This window comes from Plasmodium reichenowi, chromosome 11 (assembly GCF_001601855.1).
Source record: "Plasmodium reichenowi strain SY57 chromosome 11, whole genome shotgun sequence".
Lineage (NCBI taxonomy): Eukaryota > Apicomplexa > Aconoidasida > Haemosporida > Plasmodiidae > Plasmodium > Plasmodium reichenowi.
The window spans coordinates 722,752-743,002 of NC_033656.1; the positions used below are offsets into that span (position 1 = coordinate 722,752).

Below are 20,251 nucleotides of genomic sequence, written 5' to 3' on the forward strand. Positions count from 1 at the left end.
TAAAATAATTTTATTATTTTTTTTTTTTTTTTTTTTTTTTATAATAATAAATTTATTTATTATAATAAAATTTTTTATTTTTTTTTTTTTTTTTTTTTTTTTTTTTTTTTTTTTTTTTTTTTTTTTTTTTTTTTTTGTTTATACTGTTTTGTTTTGTTTTGTTTTATTTTATATTCTTTATAATTATTATGTTAATAAAGAGAAAAAGAAAAAATATATGATGGAAGAACTTTTTAAAATTTTGTTTGAACTGGTCAAAATAGGTGATGAAGAAATTCAAAATTATTTAAAAGAAAGAATAATTGATGAGAAATATGAAATAGAAAAAAATGGTGTAGATTATTTTTATGATTTGATTTGTTCTTATGCTGATAATAAAATAAAGAGAAGTAAAATTGTAAATATTTTTAATAAACATTTTAAAAATGATAATATACAAAATGGAAGTAATCCAAATAATATCCCTAATCAACATGTTTTAAGTATACAAAATAACAAAAATCTTGAGAAACTAGAAGAAGTCTTTAATTTTAAAGAATATTGGAAAGATAAAGATATGTCAAATTATAGTGATCCCTTTTTAGGTGTATATGAAAAACAAATAAATTATAATACTAGTGTCCCAATAAGTGAAAGCTTAAAAATATCGAAAGAAAAAGAAAAACAAAAACAGAAACAACTAAACTTATTTAAAGAATGGGTTAAAAATAAACCTAAAATCCCACAACCAGTAAGGGTACATAATTTATTACACTGTAGTGATGTAGGTAAAAATAAAACAAAAATGGATAAATTGTATGATATAAGAATTGATAATTTCAATATAAGTATCGGACAAAGAAGCTTATTAAGTGATACTACCTTAAAAATAAATGTTATGAATAAATATGGACTTATAGGGAAAAATGGTATCGGAAAAAGTACCCTTCTAGCCAAATTAGCAAGATACGAAATTGAAGAAATAAAAAAAGATATTAGCATAGCGTGCATTGAACAGGAATTATGTCTTGAAAATGTGACCGTTTTAGAATCTGTATTAATGGTTGATAAATTAAGAAATGATCTGTTGTTAGAACTTGAACAACTGGAAGCACGAAAAATTAAATTAGACCCAAACGAAGAAATATTAAGCAATGAAGCGGAAGAAAAAAATACACAAAAAAATGATACAACAAAAAATAATAAACATAATAAAAATAATAAAAATGTTGAAAATATGGAACCTATCGAAACTGTTGAAAGTATAGAACAAAAAATATTAGACATATATGAAAAGTTAAACAGCATTTCCTATTTAGAAGCTGAAAAAGAAGCAAGCAAAATTTTATGTGGATTAGGTTTTGATTCAAATTTACAAAAAAAAAAAGTAAACTCTTTAAGTGGGGGTATGAAAATGAGATTATGCTTAAGCCGTATCTTATTTAGTAATAATGATATCATATTATTAGACGAACCAACGAACCATTTAGATATTTACACTATACAATTCTTAATTGATTATATAAAAAAATTAAATAAAACTTGTATTATTGTTTCACATGATAGAGATTTTCTAAACGAAGTGTGTACAGATATTATTCATTTCCATAATCATCAATTAACCTATTATTCAGGAAATTATGATCAATTTGAAAAAACCAGAATTGAACATTTATTACAACAACAAAGGGAACATGATTCTCTCGAATTAAAAAAAAAACATGTTCAAAAATTTATAGATAGATTCAGATATAATTCAAAAAGAGCAGCCTTAGTTCAAAGTAGAATCAAACTCTTAAATAAATTACCTGTTGTCAATTTAGAGAAAGAAGATACTCCATTCAGCTTTTCCTTTTTAGAACCTTTTTATATGTCGAATGTACTTATCAAATTAAAAAATGTTTCCTTTAAAAATAAAATGTTTACAAATCTTCGTGTAAGAAGAAACAAAAATATTTTAATAGGAGACCACGAAAATGAAACGAATGAAGAAACGTACGAAGATGAAAATGAACTAGATAATAATGGACAGCCTGTTTCAAAAACATACGAAGATAAATACAAATTTAAGCATGAATACCTATTCAAAAATGCTTCTTTTGAAGTAGATATGGACTCTCGAATAGCAATTTGTGGTGTTAATGGTAGTGGAAAAACAACATTAATTAAAATTATTTTAAATTTAATAACAGTTTATGAAGGAGAATTACATGTTAGTAATAAAGCAAATATAGGATATTATTCACAGTATCATGTTGATTGTTTGAACCCTATTTATAATTCAATTCAACAATTGCAATATACCTATTCCAATAAAAATATAAAAGAAGAAGAAGCTATAAAATATTTTAATAAATTTAATATACCAACAAATATTTTATACGAACCTATTTATGTTTTGTCGGGAGGTCAAAAAAGTAAACTAGCACTAGCTATTTTAGCTTACAAAAATCCAAATGTTCTAATTTTAGACGAACCGTCAAATCATCTTGATATTGAATCAGTGCAAGCATTAATTGTAGCTTTGAATATGTACAAAGGAGGACTTATTATTATCAGTCACGATACCTATTTAATAAAACATGTAGCAGATGAAATTTATCACATAAATAATATAACTAAAGAACTTGTCAAAATAGATTATGAATTTGATAAATATACACAATTATTACTTAACAATAAAATATAATTTTGAAATATATATCTTATTATCAAACATTTTTTTTTATTTAATTTTTATTTATTTTATTATTTTTTTTTTATTTTTTTTTTTTTTTCGTTACAATGTATTTTTGTTTATCTATATAAATATTTAAAACTTTTCTTTCATTAATAATTTTGACAAATATTTTTATTTTATTTTATTATTACTTTTTTTATTTTTTTTTTTTATATTAAAAATGTATAAATATAAATTATTTAAATGATAATAATTTATAACTGTTAATATTAATATGGTGTAGATTAAAAATTGACGAAAATTTTTACAGAAAAGAAAAAAAAAATACAAACAGATTTATACGTATAAGTAATTAATCATATTTAAATATGTATTATGTATAACTGATAAAAATATGTAACAACTTAAAATTTTAAAATAAAATGGAATATATAGAATATATAGAATATATAATTTTTTTTTTTTTTTTTTTTTTGTGTTCTGCTGAATATATTATCATTCATACGTGTGTATATCTTTCCTTTGTTAATTTTTTTTGTTTCCTTTAATATATAATAATGATAATAATAAATCTACAATAATGAACTTTTTTTTTTTTGAGATAATAGTAAAGATTTTGGTAAATTTTAAGAAATATATGAATATATTAATTATATAAGTATATAGAAAGAGAGAACAGAAAATACAAAAAGCTTTAAATTTTAATATTACATTATGTTGTATATATATATATATTAATATCGTTCATATCTCTATTTTTGTTCTTATCATGTTATCTTTATTGATATTATGATCATAACAATATTTTCTAATTTCTTCATAATTGATTGAACAATTTTCTTTTACCTCCTTATCATTAGTAAACTTCCCACGAAAATATTCTCTAATTTTATTTATATCATTTGTGAAGTTGTAAAATATTTGAAAGTTGTCTTTCGACATTTCTTCGTCGCAGCTTTCAAAATCTAAATAATTATCATCATTCAAATATTTCCTATTATTTTTCCTAAAGTAGCTAATAATATATTTAAAAAATCCCTTTTCTTTAATTTCAACAAAATTTGAGAAATTAAATAGGTGTTCCTTTTTATATATATTATTTGATTGTGTTGTTCCATTACTTGGAATATATTTATATTTCTTTTTTCTTTTTTTTTTAATAAATAATTCTGAATTATCCGAAAATTGTATATTAGACATTTTCATATTTTTCCTATATGAATAATTGCACTTTTCATTTACGTGTAAATAATCATGACCTTTTGTTCCATCTTTATTACTACTTTGTATATTAACTATGTTTGTTTTTTTATATTCTTTAAATATATTTTTTTTTGATTTCCTTAAAATATAATTTATCTTATTTAGAATAATGTTAGGACAATTAATTAATTCATCAAATATTTGTACAATTTTATATTTTTTGTCAAAACATTCATGTCCTGTAATTAATTCATCTAATATAGATGAATATTCTTGATTAAATGTGAATATAGTATTATTCATTATATAATGTTCTTTCATATTTTGCAACTGCTTCTTCAAATCTGATATATCAATATTTAATAATTGAAATGTAATATATTTAACAAATGTACATATATCTGATTCAAGTTGTTCTACATCTTTATCAAAACTCTGAATTATAAAAAGCAATCCACTTAATCCATTATATGTAAAAAAAGTTCTTACCTCAACAACATAACCATCATTATATTTTATTTTAACAAATTTAATAAAATCAGATGAAATTAAATCAACTATAATGTTTATTAAAACATTATTCAACAAAGTTTCTGAATCTATTATATATGATACTGTTATTGAATTACTTAAATCTTGTCCAGGGTCATGCATATCTATTTCAATATCTTCATCATTAATTAATTTCTTTGTATAATATGTAGATTCACTTTTTTTTATAACCTTATTTGTTACTTTGCTTATAAAGGATTCGCATAATTTTACTAAATATTCAATTCCTGATCCATTATAAGATATTTGAAGTGATTTTGATTTATTTTCTTCTTCCTTATTATTATTTTCTTGTTTTTCCAAAAACTGTTCCTGTTTCTTTAAATAAGTAGTAGGATTCTTTTTATTTTCTTCCCCTTCATAAATTTTTTCATTTATTAAATATTTATCACCATCCTTATTATTATTATTATTATTATAATCATTATCAGTGTACTTATTTGTATCTCTATTGGAAGAATTATTTTCATTATATATATAATAATTGGTGCTATTATTAGCACTTTCAACATTGTTATTATTGCTGTTATTATTTTTATCAGTTGCATCACCTTCATTATAGTTCATACTTTTCTTATTATCAAAAATGTTATTATTATTTTTGGTAATATTTTCTTCACCTTTTAAATCTGATATGATAATATTTCCATATATAAAAATGACAACATAATTTCTAAGAAAATATTCATTTACATATGTTCTATAAGCATTATATGATGGATAAAAAAAATATGCATTCAAAATGTCATACATTTCTTTATTAGTTGGAGTATATTTGTTAAATAACGAATACATAATTTTTAAAGACTTATCTACTCCAGAGGTTGTATCTGTTTGTATAATTATATTTAGTTCATCATAAGCTTCATTATATTCATCACGAGAAGGAATTTCTTTTAATGATAACAATTCCTGTATCTTGTTAAAAAACTCTTCAAAAAAATAACCATTTGATTCTATGCTTAATGTATATGATATTGCATCATGCATAATATTCGCATTCACTGAACAAGTAGTGTAATCAGAAAGAAAACGCTCTATTTTCTTTTGCAAAATAATAATATGTATACGGGTAAAAACAGATTCATAAAATGTAAATTTTTCAGAGGGAAAATAAAAAATGAAATCAGTTTTTACCTTGGATATATGTGTTAGACCCCTTTTGAAATAAATATTATAACCATAAGAAGATTTAATTAAACAAGGTATATTATACAAGATATTTGACTTGAATATTTGCTTATTTTCCTCAGATATAAACTTTTCCTCACTTTCCGAATATTCAAAATTCTCACTACTATTATATGGAACACAGAAAAACGATTTTTCATTAAACAAAATTTTATTATTAACCAAACTATTAAAGGGACATATTTTTATTTCGGGAAGTATCAGATTTATGTCGTTTACTATATTACCTTCATTAACCATATATGGATTTTCTCCTATAACATATGTTACATTGCTATAAGGAATCTTATTTTGATTTCTTATGCTAAATGTGTCCACTACATTTATTATATTTGTATTTTCATTTTTCATTAGAGAACCCAATAAACTTGTTATTTTAATGTGATTTCTAAAATCATTCTTATTCTTATCTTCAATCAAATTGTTAATACTTAAAATTAAAGAAGAATCATCAGAATGATCTAATAATATATTAGAGTAATTTATTAAATCATTAAGTTCAATATATTTATTATCATTATTATAATTAACATCAGTTATTAATGCCTTTTCTCTATAATAGTCAAGAATATATTTATTTATACCCTTATTTAAACTATCATGATCAAATAATTTACTAATTTCTTTAATAAATACATTGATTATGTGCATTAAATGACGTAAGTCCTTTTTCCCTTTCTTTGTCAAATTCATTAATATTCCATAATTTACATAATATTTATTACACGAACTTATTATTTTTAAATCATATGCATATTGATTTTCTACACATATTTTATCATATAAACCATTTTTTCTTAAATCTAAAAGTATATCATGTATAAAGGTTATAGATCCATATTCTTCAATTTTCTTATATAAATCAATACTAATTTTAGAGCTCCAATATAGATAAATCTGATCCCTCCATCCCTCTTTTTTTAAAACTTCAATATATCGACCCTTTTGGTTTAAATCAAGTACATAATTATTAAATTCATTTATATGTTCAATAAATTTTATTTTTTCTTCCTTATCCTTAGAATTATTTTGTGTAACATTATGGACCAATCTGCTATCCATATTACTTTTTTTTTCAATATTGAATGTGTCATCTTTGAAGTTTACAATATGTTTTTCTTTTTGTCTTTTATTATTATTTTCGTTCACATAATCGTAATTTTTAATTTTTTCAAATATGTCTATAACAAATTTTTCTATATCATTCATGTTATAATGATCATAAGAATTTCCTTTTTTCCCTAATAATATAGTAAGTGCCATATTTTTAGGTTGATAACATTTTTTGTGGAAATTATACAAGAGTTTTTTTATGTTTAGACCATTTTTTAATACATTATTACACAACGTAATATAATTTCCATGAAAAAAAAATTTTGAATACTTTAAATCTGTTATAAATTGACTAATAATTTTTAAACAATTTAAAGAATTATTTTCCATAGAAATATATTTATTATTTATTTCTCTTACTTCATTTTCTATAAAGTCTTCATCAAACAATGGATAAAATAAGTTTTGTGAAAATAATGTTAGTATATTATAAATATTTTCAGATTTACCAATAGCATAATAGGTTGTAAAAGATTCACCTATGCGACTATTATTTTCTGATGAATATTTTCCTAATTCACTTAATAATGTTGTAATTCTTTTTTCAGATTTGTAAAAAATAGCATGTCTTAATAGATTAGAAATTCCTGGAATTTCACGAAAATCATCATATCCTCCACAATTAACAGAAATAGAAAAACCTCCTTTTGGTGAATATTTATTTATTATTCCTAAAACTTTTAATTCATTACTTTTCAATTTAAAATATTCATATTCATTCCAATCATTTTCCCCTTTTTTTAAAGTCGATTTTTCTGAAAACATATTTGTTTCACCCTTTCTGTTTATTTCATTTAAATTATCATCTCTTACTTCTGAAGATGAAACATTTTGTAATTCTTCCTTTGTATAGTTTTCAAATTCTGTTGGTTTTATTTTTTTTAATACAGCATTTGTAGAATTTTGAATATCTGTTATTGGTCCATTTTTGGAATATTGAATATTTTGTTCATGATCTTTCCTTATTTTTTCAGGGTTTATATTTTCTTCTACTGTAACATTCTGCTTATTTTCTTCGTTATTTTTTTTTATTTTTCCGATTTCATATTTATTGTAATTTCCTTTTTTATCTAATTCATTATTAGAAGGATCAAAATGAGGTATTTTATTATCTTCATCTTTTTCGTTATTTGTTAATGTCTTTTGAAAATTTTTATTTTCAGGTAAATATGCATTTTTAATGTCTTCTTCCCTAAACGATTGCTCCAATTTTTTATCTGATTCATTTTTGTTGTATAAATTTATATCTCTTTCTTGTAAATTATTGATATTTACATCTGTTTGATTATTCAAATATTTGTAGTTATTTCTTTCTTCTTTCAATGCCTCATTATTTACATTTGTTTTTTCTGTATTAAAAGCATATTCATTTTCATTTGATTTCTTCATATTGTATTCTTTTTTTTCATTGTTTTTATTCGTTGTAATGTTATGTCTGTTTTTATTATCCTCTGATAATGTTGCATTATTTTTTGTATCATTATTCTTAAAATTTTTAATATCATTTGATCTAAAATTTCTATCATTTTTTTTTGATGTATCAGACATTTTATCAATGTCTTTGTTTTCTAAGATCTTTCTTCCATTAGATGAAAATTTATTGTGATTTTTAATATGCACCTCTTTCTTTATCAATGTTGGTATTCCTAAGTTATTGTTCCTATTATTTTGTTTTTCTGGTTCTGATTCCTTATTATATATTTCTGTATACTTATTATCATTAAAGTTTTTATTATCAATTACTTTATTCATATTAAATTTATAATTATTTAATTTATTATTTCTTTTATTTTTCCCTTCCTTAATTAAATCATTATTATATTTTAAATCACCGTTATTTGTTTTATATAAATTGTTATTATCTCTATCTGTATTATTTTTGTCTACAGATATGATATTTACTTTATTTTTATATTGTACATTATTATTAATATCATTGTTATTAAAAATATGTTCATTATTTAAATCATTTTTATTTTGTCCTTTTATATCTGTTTGCTTTTTTTCATCTGAGGTAGATGATGAATTAAAGGTTTCATTTTTTTCTGTTTTTTTATTAATATCGTTTTTATTTGAATGGTCGGATTCTATTAATTTATTTAACTCTGTATTATTAACAAAATTTTTTTCTTCATAAGATTTATTGACTTTATCATTATTTATAACATCATTTGAAGAATAATTTAAATTACTTATGTCACTTTTATTAATGTATGCATTGGTGCTATTAATATCATAAGGATCACTAAGTATATTATTATAAATATTTTTATGAACCATATCACCATTGTCATTATTTTTTTCGTTTATATCTTCTTGTTCTGATGTATTATCTAGTATATTATCAGTTTTTAATTCAACATTTGCATTTTGATTTTCATTTATATTATGTATATTATTATTTCCTTTTGATATACTATTTATTTTTTCCTCTGTGCTATTATTCATATTTTTCATATCATTTACAGCTTTGTCATTTTTTTCACTTAGAGTTTCTTCATTGATAAGATTACGTAATAATAATGATGATTCATTTTTTATAACATCTCTATTTACTTTATTATTTTTATTCCTTTTAGATGGATCATAATTAAGACCAAATAGCATTGCTCGGAGCTCTTGGTCATTTAATCCATAGTTATTTTTACTATAATTCAACGAATTTTGACAACTTGAATATTTTTGAAAAACTAAAGTTAGTAGGATAAAAAAATTAATTGTCAAATATTTGGTTATTTTTGTATGTTTCATTATATTTATATGTAATACAAAATAACAAAAAATTTGCCCCTTTTTTTTTAAATCCTTATAACTCTATAAATATTCTATATCAATTCGTATGGAAATTTACACAATAAACAAAAATAATTTTTATACATATATATAATTATATTTCGATAAATATAATTTAATAATATAATGAAATAGTTTGTAATTATAAATAAATTTACAAAAATATATTTTACTTTTTATTCAAAATATTTTAAAAGGGTTTTATACAAAGATGAACATAATATATATCTCTTAAAAATGAAACGTCAAAATTTATAGAAAACAACATAAAATGAAAATAAAAAAAAAATGTCTATTGATATTTTTTTTTTTAATAATAAAAGTATAGAAAAAAAAAAAAAAAACTGAACGTTCATATATTTTATTACTTTTTTTTTTTTTTTGTTCATACTGTTTATATTTTTATAGACAATAAATAGCTGTTTTTTTTTTAAAATATATAAGGAAAAAATATTTTAATCATAATAAATAAAAAAAATTTTGTTAAACATTTATTTATAAAAAGAAGAAAAAAAAGCATAAATAAATATATATATGTATATATATAACATTATATATATATATATATATATATTTGTTTTGTATATTTTCTTTTAACATCAAAATATGCACACAAACAATTAGCGGTAGTATTTAATAATATATTTTTTATGAACTGTTCATGTAAATATTAAATATACAAAAATTTTATTAGGTTATTTTCCCTAATTATATGAAACATTTATTTATAAATTTAGCAATTATTTTTATGTAGACATTTTCTATAAAGGACAAGAAAATTTTTCCTTTTCTTATATGAAGGTTTTCAATTATAATTTATTTACACATTTTATTATTAATTTTTGAAATACAAGAAATAAAATATGCCATTATTTATATTTTAATGATTTTAATAATTTACCACTTTTTGTATTTTTTTATAATTTCGTTCAGGAATTTATATGAATATAACTGGAATGGATAATTAAGTAATAACAATTCCAATAATAAACAAAATTTTATGTTTTCCTATATCAATACAACCAGTTTTTACATGAAATAAATAATTTGTTTATTATTTTATATGAATTAAATAAGGAATAGAAAAAATTATAAAGAATTTTTTTCAAGCTCAATAATTTTCCAAATTATATTTTTATTATAATAAACATAATAATATCCATAAGACAATTTTTAATTATAATTTTCTTTGTACATCTAAATATCGTTCGAGATAAATTAGGATACATAATTAAAGAAAATATTTTCTTTTTACACTTAAATATTTGAATTAAGTGTAAATTAATGTTTATAAAATATTAAAGTAATTACATCCACCATTCGATAATATTTCTATATTAAATATAACTGAAATATAAAGAAAAAATTAACAAAAAGGATTACTTTTTTTCATTTTGTTTCTAAAAATATGATAATGTATGGTGTGAAGAAAAAAAAAAAATAAAAGTATTATAATCCATTCAATATATATGTATAATTATTTCTTATTTTTCATAAGTCAATTCAAAGTAATTATACTTTTTTTGAACATTATTATTATTTTTGATAAACACATTTAAAATAAAATGGATAGATACATTTTTATATAATTATATTTAACAATATTTTATTAAGATTTTTTATATAAAACATAAACGTTTGAAATGATGTTTGTGTTTTAAAAGGAAATAAAATTATGTAGAATATGTATTTAGTTTCAAAAACTTATTGCATATAAAAATATATGAAAGAAATTCCATATTCGGAAATTTCTTAATGTTAAAAAACGACATTCCAATCACTGTAACATATTAAAATTACATTCAATATTTCATTTTATGATTATAATTTGGTGATTAATTATATTTGAATTATTATATAAAGGTTAAAAATATATGACATTATATATAACAATTCTCAATATATATGGAAATTTTAGACATTTTTTCACTTTATAAAGTCATTATTATGGAATTCACGAAATAAAAACTCTTTTTTGTTATATATCTTCTTTAAAAAATATGTTATATACGAACAGATACATTCTATAACGAATTAAAATACGTTGGATTAAAAATGTAAATAATGATATTGCTTTTATATAAGACAAAAAAAAATTCTTAAAATATAAAATAAATATTGTATAAATCTTAATTTGAGGTAGTAATAAAGTTAATTATATAAAGAATGGAATGATAAACATTCCAAAAGAAATATATATTTTTTTAAATTAAAAATTGCATATAACATATTATCGTTTAAAATTTAACTTAAAAAAGGTAAACAAAAAAAAAGAAATTTAACAATATTTTTTTATTAATAATCATGAAAAAAAATACTAAATATAATATATAAGAAAAAGAATGTAAATGTTTATATAAAACACAAAAGAGATGTGTAAAACCTGATATATTTTTTTCTTCCTTTTAATTATTTTCAAAATATTATAATAATATTAATTAACTACAATATAGATGTACGAGGAAGATAAATAATAAATCATATCAATAAGTAAAACATAAAATATTAAGCATTATATTTATTAATTAAATTAAATGATAATAATTCTTATAATATTTATTTAAAGTAAATAAATATTTAGTATTAAATATTATACAAATAATATTTTAATTATTATAAAAAAAAATATATATATATTTTTTAAATTAATTAATATATATTATTTATTATTTATAATAATAATAAATTATATAAAATTATATATTATATATATATTTAATTTAATTAAATAAAATAAAATATATATTATTTATTAATTATAATAATAATAATAAAATATATAAAATTATATATTATATATATATTTAATTTAATTAAATAAAATAAAATATATATTATTTATTAATTATAATAATAATAATAAATTATATAAAAATAAATATTATATATATATTTAATTTAATTAATTAATATATATTATTTATAAGAAATAATATATAAAAAAGAATATATATACTTTTAATTTAATTAATTAATCATATTATTTATAATAATAAATTATATATAAAAATATATATATTTATATATTTAATTTAATTAATTAATATATATTATTTATTATATATATAATAAAATAAATATTTAATTATTTTATTTGTAATTAATTATATAATAATAAATATATATATATATATATATATTTTTAATTAAATTAATTAATATATATTATTTATTATATCAACAATAAATAAATATTTATTTTATTTATATATTTTATTATATAAAAATAAATACACAATAAATTAATTTAATTAAATAATATATATATATTAATTAATTTCAATTATTTAAATATTATATTATTATTTAAATTAATAATTAATTAATTTATAGTCTAAATAATAATATATATATATATATAATTATATTAATTATGTAAATTTAAATTATAAATATACAAACATAAAACATTATTAATTAAATAAAATAAATATATTTAATAATTAATTTATTTATTTAAAAAAATATATATAATATATATTTTATTTATATTAATAAATATATAAAATAAAAAAAATAATATTTTTAATTTATTTATATTTAATTATTAATAAATATATAATTATTTTTTAATTAATTATTTAAATATAAATATAATAAATTTAATTAAAATTAATTATTATTAAATAATATATTATTTAAAATAAAATATTAAATTAATTTATAATTATTTTATTAAATTAAATATTAATTTAATTTATATAATATTTATTATTATAATATATTTTATTTATAAGAAAATATAATTATTTAATTATTATATTATAATTAAAATATAAATAATAATATATATTACTATTATATTCTTATTAATTTATTTAATTAATTATTTTTAATTAAATATATTATTAAATAATTATATTTATTAATATAAAGAACAATTTAATTAATTATTATGTGTATTATAAAAATAATATATATATAAATATATTTTGTAATTTAATTTTAAAATTATAATTTAATATTATTAAATAATAAAATATATATTTATTTATTATTAAATAATCAATTTAAGTTAATTTATTAACTAATTAAATAAAGTATATATATATTTATATTAAATAATTAATTTAATTTAATTATATTAGTTAATTAATTAATTAATTAAATATATATAATAATTAATTTATTTATAATTATTTTAAATTTAATAAATATATATAAATATAATATATTTTAATTTAAATAAATATTAATTTTATATTAAATACTTAAATTATTTTATTAATAAATAAATTAATTAATTAATTTAATTAAAATATTAAAAAAAATGTCTTATTATATATATTTTTTTTTAATTTAATAATAATATTATTTATTATTTAATAGTATTAAGTTAATTAATAATAAAATAATATTATTTTAAAATATTTATTATTATTTTTTTAAAATTTATATGTCTTTTAATTAAAATATTAATTTATTTTATTTAAATTAATTATATATATTATATTTATTTTAATTAATATATTTATATTTATTATTTATATATATTCTTTATTATTTTTATACATATATTTAATTAATTAATATTAATATTTTTATTATTTTATTAATTAAATTAAAATTATATTTATTATTATTAATTATATATTTTTTATATAAATAAATATATATATATTATTTAATTCTTATTTTTATTAAATTAATTTTATATTTAAATTATTATATAATATTTTTATTTATATAAAATAATATAATATTATTATTATTAATTATATATTTTATTTTAATTAATTAATATATTATTAATAAATATTATTATTATTAATTAATAATTTAAATATATAAATAAATTAAATTATATTTTAATTAAAAAAATAAATATATTATTATTGATTATTATTTATTATTTTTTAATTTACACATTAAAATTAACTTTATATTTTTAAAATTATTATTTTTAATTTAATTATATTATTATTTTATTTTATAAATGAAATTTATATATTGGATTATAGATATTATTAATTTTGTATTTTAATTATATATTTTTTTTTAAGAAATATATATTACTATATTTTTTCTTTTTTCAATATTAATTAATATATTAATGTTTGTCTTATTTTAATTATATAAACTTTAGGAAATATTTATTGTGTATTACTAGAATTCATTTTCACTATAAGATTATTAATATTTTAAAATATATTATATATGTAAATATATTTATAAAAAGTATTATATATATATGTAAAATTTTTACTTATATTGGAAATTATTGTGATATAGTGTATATGACTTAATATTTATTTTAATTTAAATATTTTATGTATTCTCTAAATTGTATGAATTACAAACATGATATGTTTAAAATGAATGATTACATAATTATTTATATCTTAGAAATAATAAAAATCATAGCTAAATTATAATAATAATAATTATTTACGAAATTACAATAACTGCAATATTTAAGGTATATAATTTAGTAATTTTATATATTATTAGACTTCTATCTAACATTTTAAATCAACGATGTGGATTAATGTAATTTTAAAAGTTTAAATTTACATTTATAAAAAAAGTAGTTTTTAATTAAAGGAAAAAAATCTATATGCATACACATGTATCAAAAAATAATATAATTTTTTATAAGGATAAATGTTTTTTTCATTCTATATAATACTTTATTATATAATTGAATCTTAATCCTTTTTTTTTTTGTAATAATTTATATTGAATTATACAATATTGTATGATAAAAATATGTATTCCTATTTTTGGTTATTATATATATATATAAATTAATATCTTTATATGTGTTTTAATTAAATATAATTTCTTATGAAATTTATAGAAATATAATATTTTTAATTTAGTTAAATATATATGTGTTACCCTTTATAATTTTTTTTTTCGCTTCATACTTTTGTACAATTCTAATGAATTGTCCATCATGCAATTTTATTGTGTTTCACAGTAACGTAAGGAATGTCATATCATTAAATTACATTATGGATTAAATGATAAGAAGAATCTTTTCTTTCTATTATTAACATTTTATTTCCTTAATGCTAAAGCAAATAATAATATATATTTACATATGTGAACATTATATATATTTCAGTTTGAATTAAGATATTTCTACCATGAAAAATGGAATTAAAAGTATAAACAACATAATAAAATACAAAAATTGAAAGGTATATTTTTTCTTGTATAAAAGAATATATCTTTTATAGATTATTATAATATTAATAAATAATATATTTCAATACATAGATTTATAATATTTCTTTTTAAAAAAGAAATAATGTCTATCTATTATGTTTTTACATTAAAAAAAAAAAAAAAATGAATTTAAATGATTTTATATAGAAAATTATAAAAGTATGTTTAAAAAAAAAAAATGAATACTCTATAATAAAAAATAAAAAAAATATATATATACGGTAAAAAAGAGAGTAAAAGACATTGTTTTTATTTATATATGTTATATTCTATGTACCTTGATATCGTTCTAACCATTTATTTGCTTCTTCCATTTCTTTTATTTCCTGTTTATCAAATTCTTCAAGCATAAAATTAATACTTTTAAAAATTTTCTTCTTTAAAGTTATGGATTCGTATTCCCCCTCAGCACAAACTGATGTATCTGAATTAATTAAGTTTAACAAATTTTTTTTCAGTACTTCTACATTATTAATATTTTCTTCAGTTGAATTATTATTTTGTCTTAATTTCCTCTTTTCATTGATATATATATGATACTTATTTATAATAGTTGTATACAGTTTTTCTAACTCAGAAACTTCTGGTAAGATGAAATTAAGCTTATTATAATTATATTTTTGAAAATATAAATGTTTCAAGATCTCCTCACATCCTCCGTTAAACCCTAATCTTTCTTCTGGATTCATAGTTGTTAACTTTTCTATTAAGTCTATTAATTCAGAAGGTATTATGGATGGATATTTTAATTCCCTTCTTTTTATTTTGTTATAGATGAACCATTCTGTTGAACCATCAAATGGAACGGTACATGTCACTAGTTGGTAAATAGTACACCCAAGACTCCAAAAATCTCGTGCCTTACCACTGCATTTATTTATTAATGCTTCAGGGGGAATGAAATTAGGAGAACCAACATAGTTTTCGAATGTTTTTTTTTTTTTATAGCTATTATGTTTATTTGCATCTGCTGCATAATCATTACTTTTGAAAGAACTCAAAATTTGAACATTTTCTTTTTCCAAAATTTGATTGTTAAACTCATAGTTTTCATTATTCTTAAGTGTTTCTAGAACGCATTTGTTTGAATTTTGATCTTTTATATTTTTATCAGTTTTTTGAAAATTAGTATTATTTAAATCATTATTATTAATTTCTTCGCCATTTAAACTATCATTATTTTTAAATTCATTTGCATTTTTTAAATCTTCGTTTGAATTATTGTTATTATTTTTTTTTAATACAAATTTACTTAATTCTTCATTATCTATTGTATCTTCCTCATTATTTGTTTTGATGCTTATATTATCTAAATCTTTCGAAGTACCAAAATCAATCATTTTTATGGTCCCATCTTTATTTATAAGAAAATTTTCACATTTTAAGTCTCTATGAATAATATTTTTGTTATGTATATATACTAATGCATGTACCATTTGAAGTATTATATGAAAAGTAATTTTTTCATTAACACCAACACTACGAATTTTTAAAAATTCCCATAAATCATAATCAGCATATTCATATAATAAATAAACATTTTCTTTGTCTTTAAATGTTTCTATTAATTTAATAACATTTGCATGCCCTGGGGTATTTAATTTTGACATAACGTTTTTTTCTGTTAACACATCATTTACTTTATTCATTTTATTCACTTTTTCTTTTTTGAATATTTTTAAGGCATATTTTTTTGAAGGATCATTTTTTAATTTTACCATAAACACATCACTGAAATTCCCAGTTCCTATGTGCATATATATTTCAAAATCATCCTTACAATATTTTCTATTTGTGTTATTTTTTTCAACATTTATTACATTTTCTTCAATATCATATATATTCTTATTCAACAAAAATCCTTTCTTCATTTTTATATCTTTACGTTGCGTTAATAAAAAATATTAATATTTCATTATATATATATATATATTCAATCAATTATAAAATATATAATATAAACATTTTGTTTTGTCTTTTTTTGTTTTTTTAAACTTTTTATTAAAATTGTTTTACATAAATATATTTATAGTTTTAGTGTTAATATAAGCTTGGTTCGATCAGTATTTTAGAATATATAATAATACAAATAATAAGAACATAAATAAAACCATACAAGCATAACCTTACAAATATTTTACGGTTTCAATTAAAAACAAATTATAATTTCATAACTGTATAGCTTCAAGTTTATAAAAATAAAATAATAAAATGAAACTATTTTTGCGATATTTTAAATTTTACATTAAAATTTTTTTTTCTCTTTTGATAATAAAAAAAGGAATAAAAAAAAAACGAAAACAAAAACAAAAAAGATAAAACAAGATTAAACAAAATGTTTATAAAACGAAATTTATAAAATAAACCAATTAAAAGAAACAAAAGAAAAAAGAAAATTTTTTATAAGACTTAAAAAATTACCATATGAAAAATTGAAAATATATTTATGAAAATATATAAATAAAATTTATTCTAGTGTATTAAAAAAAAAATAATAATAATAATAAAAATATATATATTATTATATATATTTTAGTTTTTAAATCATTTTGTTTTTATTTTTTTTAAATTTTGCATGTTTTTTTAACTTTTACACATATATTCCAATACATATTACAATATATTTTGTCACTTTATAATCCAAATTACTAATTAAAAAAAAAATAATATATTATATGATTCATTATTTTTTCTGTAAAATAATTATGACACTTTTATATAATAAATAACTATTATATATATATATATATATATATATATTGCAAATTGTATTTTTTATTATATCGGGCCATATACATTAATATCTTCTTTTATTTGAATAAAACTATCAAGAACTCCCAATATTCTATCATTTCCTTTTCCATTAATGGAAAATATGTTATGTAATTTTTTTATTTGAATTAATTCTAGGTCAATAGCTTTTTTTTGAACAGCTACTCCAAATTGCTTCCATAAATCATCATCATAAATTTTCATATCTTGTAATATTGTTATAATATCATACAAATGTTGTACATGCATATTAATACACTTCCTTTTTAGGTGATAAAATAAATGATAAAGAATTCTTCTATCTTTAATTTTTAATTTATGTATGCTAACAACAATTTCATGCATCATTGAACTATTTACAGTGTGATCAAGTCTTAAAAATCGTGATAATTCTAATGCATATTCAATTATTTTTTTATTTTTTATTTCATATTCTCTTAAGCATACCCATATACTTGTTATTCCTTGAGCTGTTATCATCATTTTGTTATTTTGTATATTTTTTATTATGAAATTGAATAAAAATAAAAAAAAAAAAGGATCACTTTTATTCATAATAGAATATGATTTCATTATCATACAAATATCTTGGCTTAAATTCTTTTTACAACCTAAGTTGTCTATTCTATTTTCACTATTATCTTCATATATATTTCCTAAATTATGTTTTTCTGATGATATCAATTCTTTAGTTTCATCTAAATATGTATGGTCATTAAAATCTGTATTGGTATATTTATTTAGATATTCCTTTTCATTCTCATTTTTCATTTCAAAATAAGTACTTTTTTCATTAATATTCATTTTTATGTCATCCAAATGTGTTTTTGTTGCACTATTTTCAATAACATGATTTAATTCTTCATCTAATGCGTTTAATAATTCATATACTCTATTTTTTACACATATCATTTCTAAAGGAGGTAATCTGTTTATCTTAGAATATGCCCATGATATTAATGATAATTCATGAAGAGTCATTGTTTTAATACATGCTTTTAATATCTTATTGATTTCTATAAAAAGGTCTGATAAATAGAAATTATTTTTTGCATAACTCCAAGCTATTAAACTAATTGATTTATTATCATAATTTAATATATTATTCTTTAGTACATTTTCATAGATAAATAATAGAGATTTTGTATGTCCCAAAACAGCATACCTAAATATAAGAATAAGACAATTATAAAATATAAAAAATGATTTTTTTTATATTTATAATAAAAAAGTTTATAGATATTATATAAAGGATAATGATATAATGGCCTATCTTTTTTTTTTTTTTTTTTTTTTTTTTTTTACCTATGTACAAGTGTGCTTATGTTTGATCTAAACATATATATATTTTTGTATATGAAATCATTATAATTATTAAAAGTTGGAGATAACAAATCTACTTTTTTCATATGGTGTATATAAGTTAATGAAGCCACTATATCTCTTTTAGTAAAATATTCTAAATTATTAAAAAACAAAATTAAATTATAATTATATAATATATAATATATCATATGAACTACAATATAATATATAAAATGGATCATAATTATATTTGTAATAAAATATGTATATATATATATATATATATATCATATATTGTGTTTATACCTTTATTATCATTACAAAATCTCATGAATTCATCAAAATACGTATATTTATTCATCAAACTAGCATAATATGTATCATGTTTCCAATTTAATATCTTCGAGTATCTTTTTATAATTAAGGAAAAATTCATTGTATTTATTATGGGAGGATTATAATCATTGTAGAGTTAACCCTTCTTCGTAT

General features: G+C 17.5%; 4 protein-coding genes across 4 annotated transcripts, besides 1 other annotated feature; 1 reads left to right on the forward strand and 3 right to left on the reverse strand.

Annotated features, from left to right (window-relative positions):
* Positions 1-217: 217 nt before the first annotated feature.
* Positions 218-2,668, forward strand: PRSY57_1120100 (protein GCN20; the record flags this gene model as incomplete). The annotated part of the gene is made up of 1 exon (XM_012908165.2): positions 218-2,668. The coding sequence occupies one exon, from the start codon at positions 218-220 to the stop codon at positions 2,666-2,668; it is 2,451 nt and encodes an 816-aa protein (XP_012763619.2).
* Positions 2,669-3,403: 735 nt separating this feature from the next.
* On the reverse strand, positions 3,404-9,469 carry PRSY57_1120200 (peptidase, M16 family; the record flags this gene model as incomplete). The annotated part of the gene is made up of 1 exon (XM_012908166.2): positions 3,404-9,469. The coding sequence occupies one exon, from the start codon at positions 9,467-9,469 to the stop codon at positions 3,404-3,406; it is 6,066 nt and encodes a 2,021-aa protein (XP_012763620.2).
* Positions 9,470-12,109: 2,640 nt separating this feature from the next.
* Positions 12,110-14,327: a sequence feature (centromere).
* A 1,627-nt stretch (positions 14,328-15,954) lies between these two features.
* On the reverse strand, positions 15,955-17,556 carry PRSY57_1120300 (serine/threonine protein kinase, putative; the record flags this gene model as incomplete). Its single annotated transcript, XM_012908167.2, has 1 exon — positions 15,955-17,556. One exon carries the CDS (start codon positions 17,554-17,556, stop codon positions 15,955-15,957), a length of 1,602 nt encoding a protein of 533 aa, XP_012763621.2.
* A 907-nt stretch (positions 17,557-18,463) lies between these two features.
* Positions 18,464-20,198, reverse strand: PRSY57_1120400 (hypothetical protein; the record flags this gene model as incomplete). Its single annotated transcript, XM_012908168.2, has 3 exons — positions 18,464-19,622; positions 19,763-19,916; positions 20,069-20,198. The coding sequence occupies 3 exons, from the start codon at positions 20,196-20,198 to the stop codon at positions 18,464-18,466; spliced, it is 1,443 nt and encodes a 480-aa protein (XP_012763622.2).
* Positions 20,199-20,251: the final 53 nt, after the last annotated feature.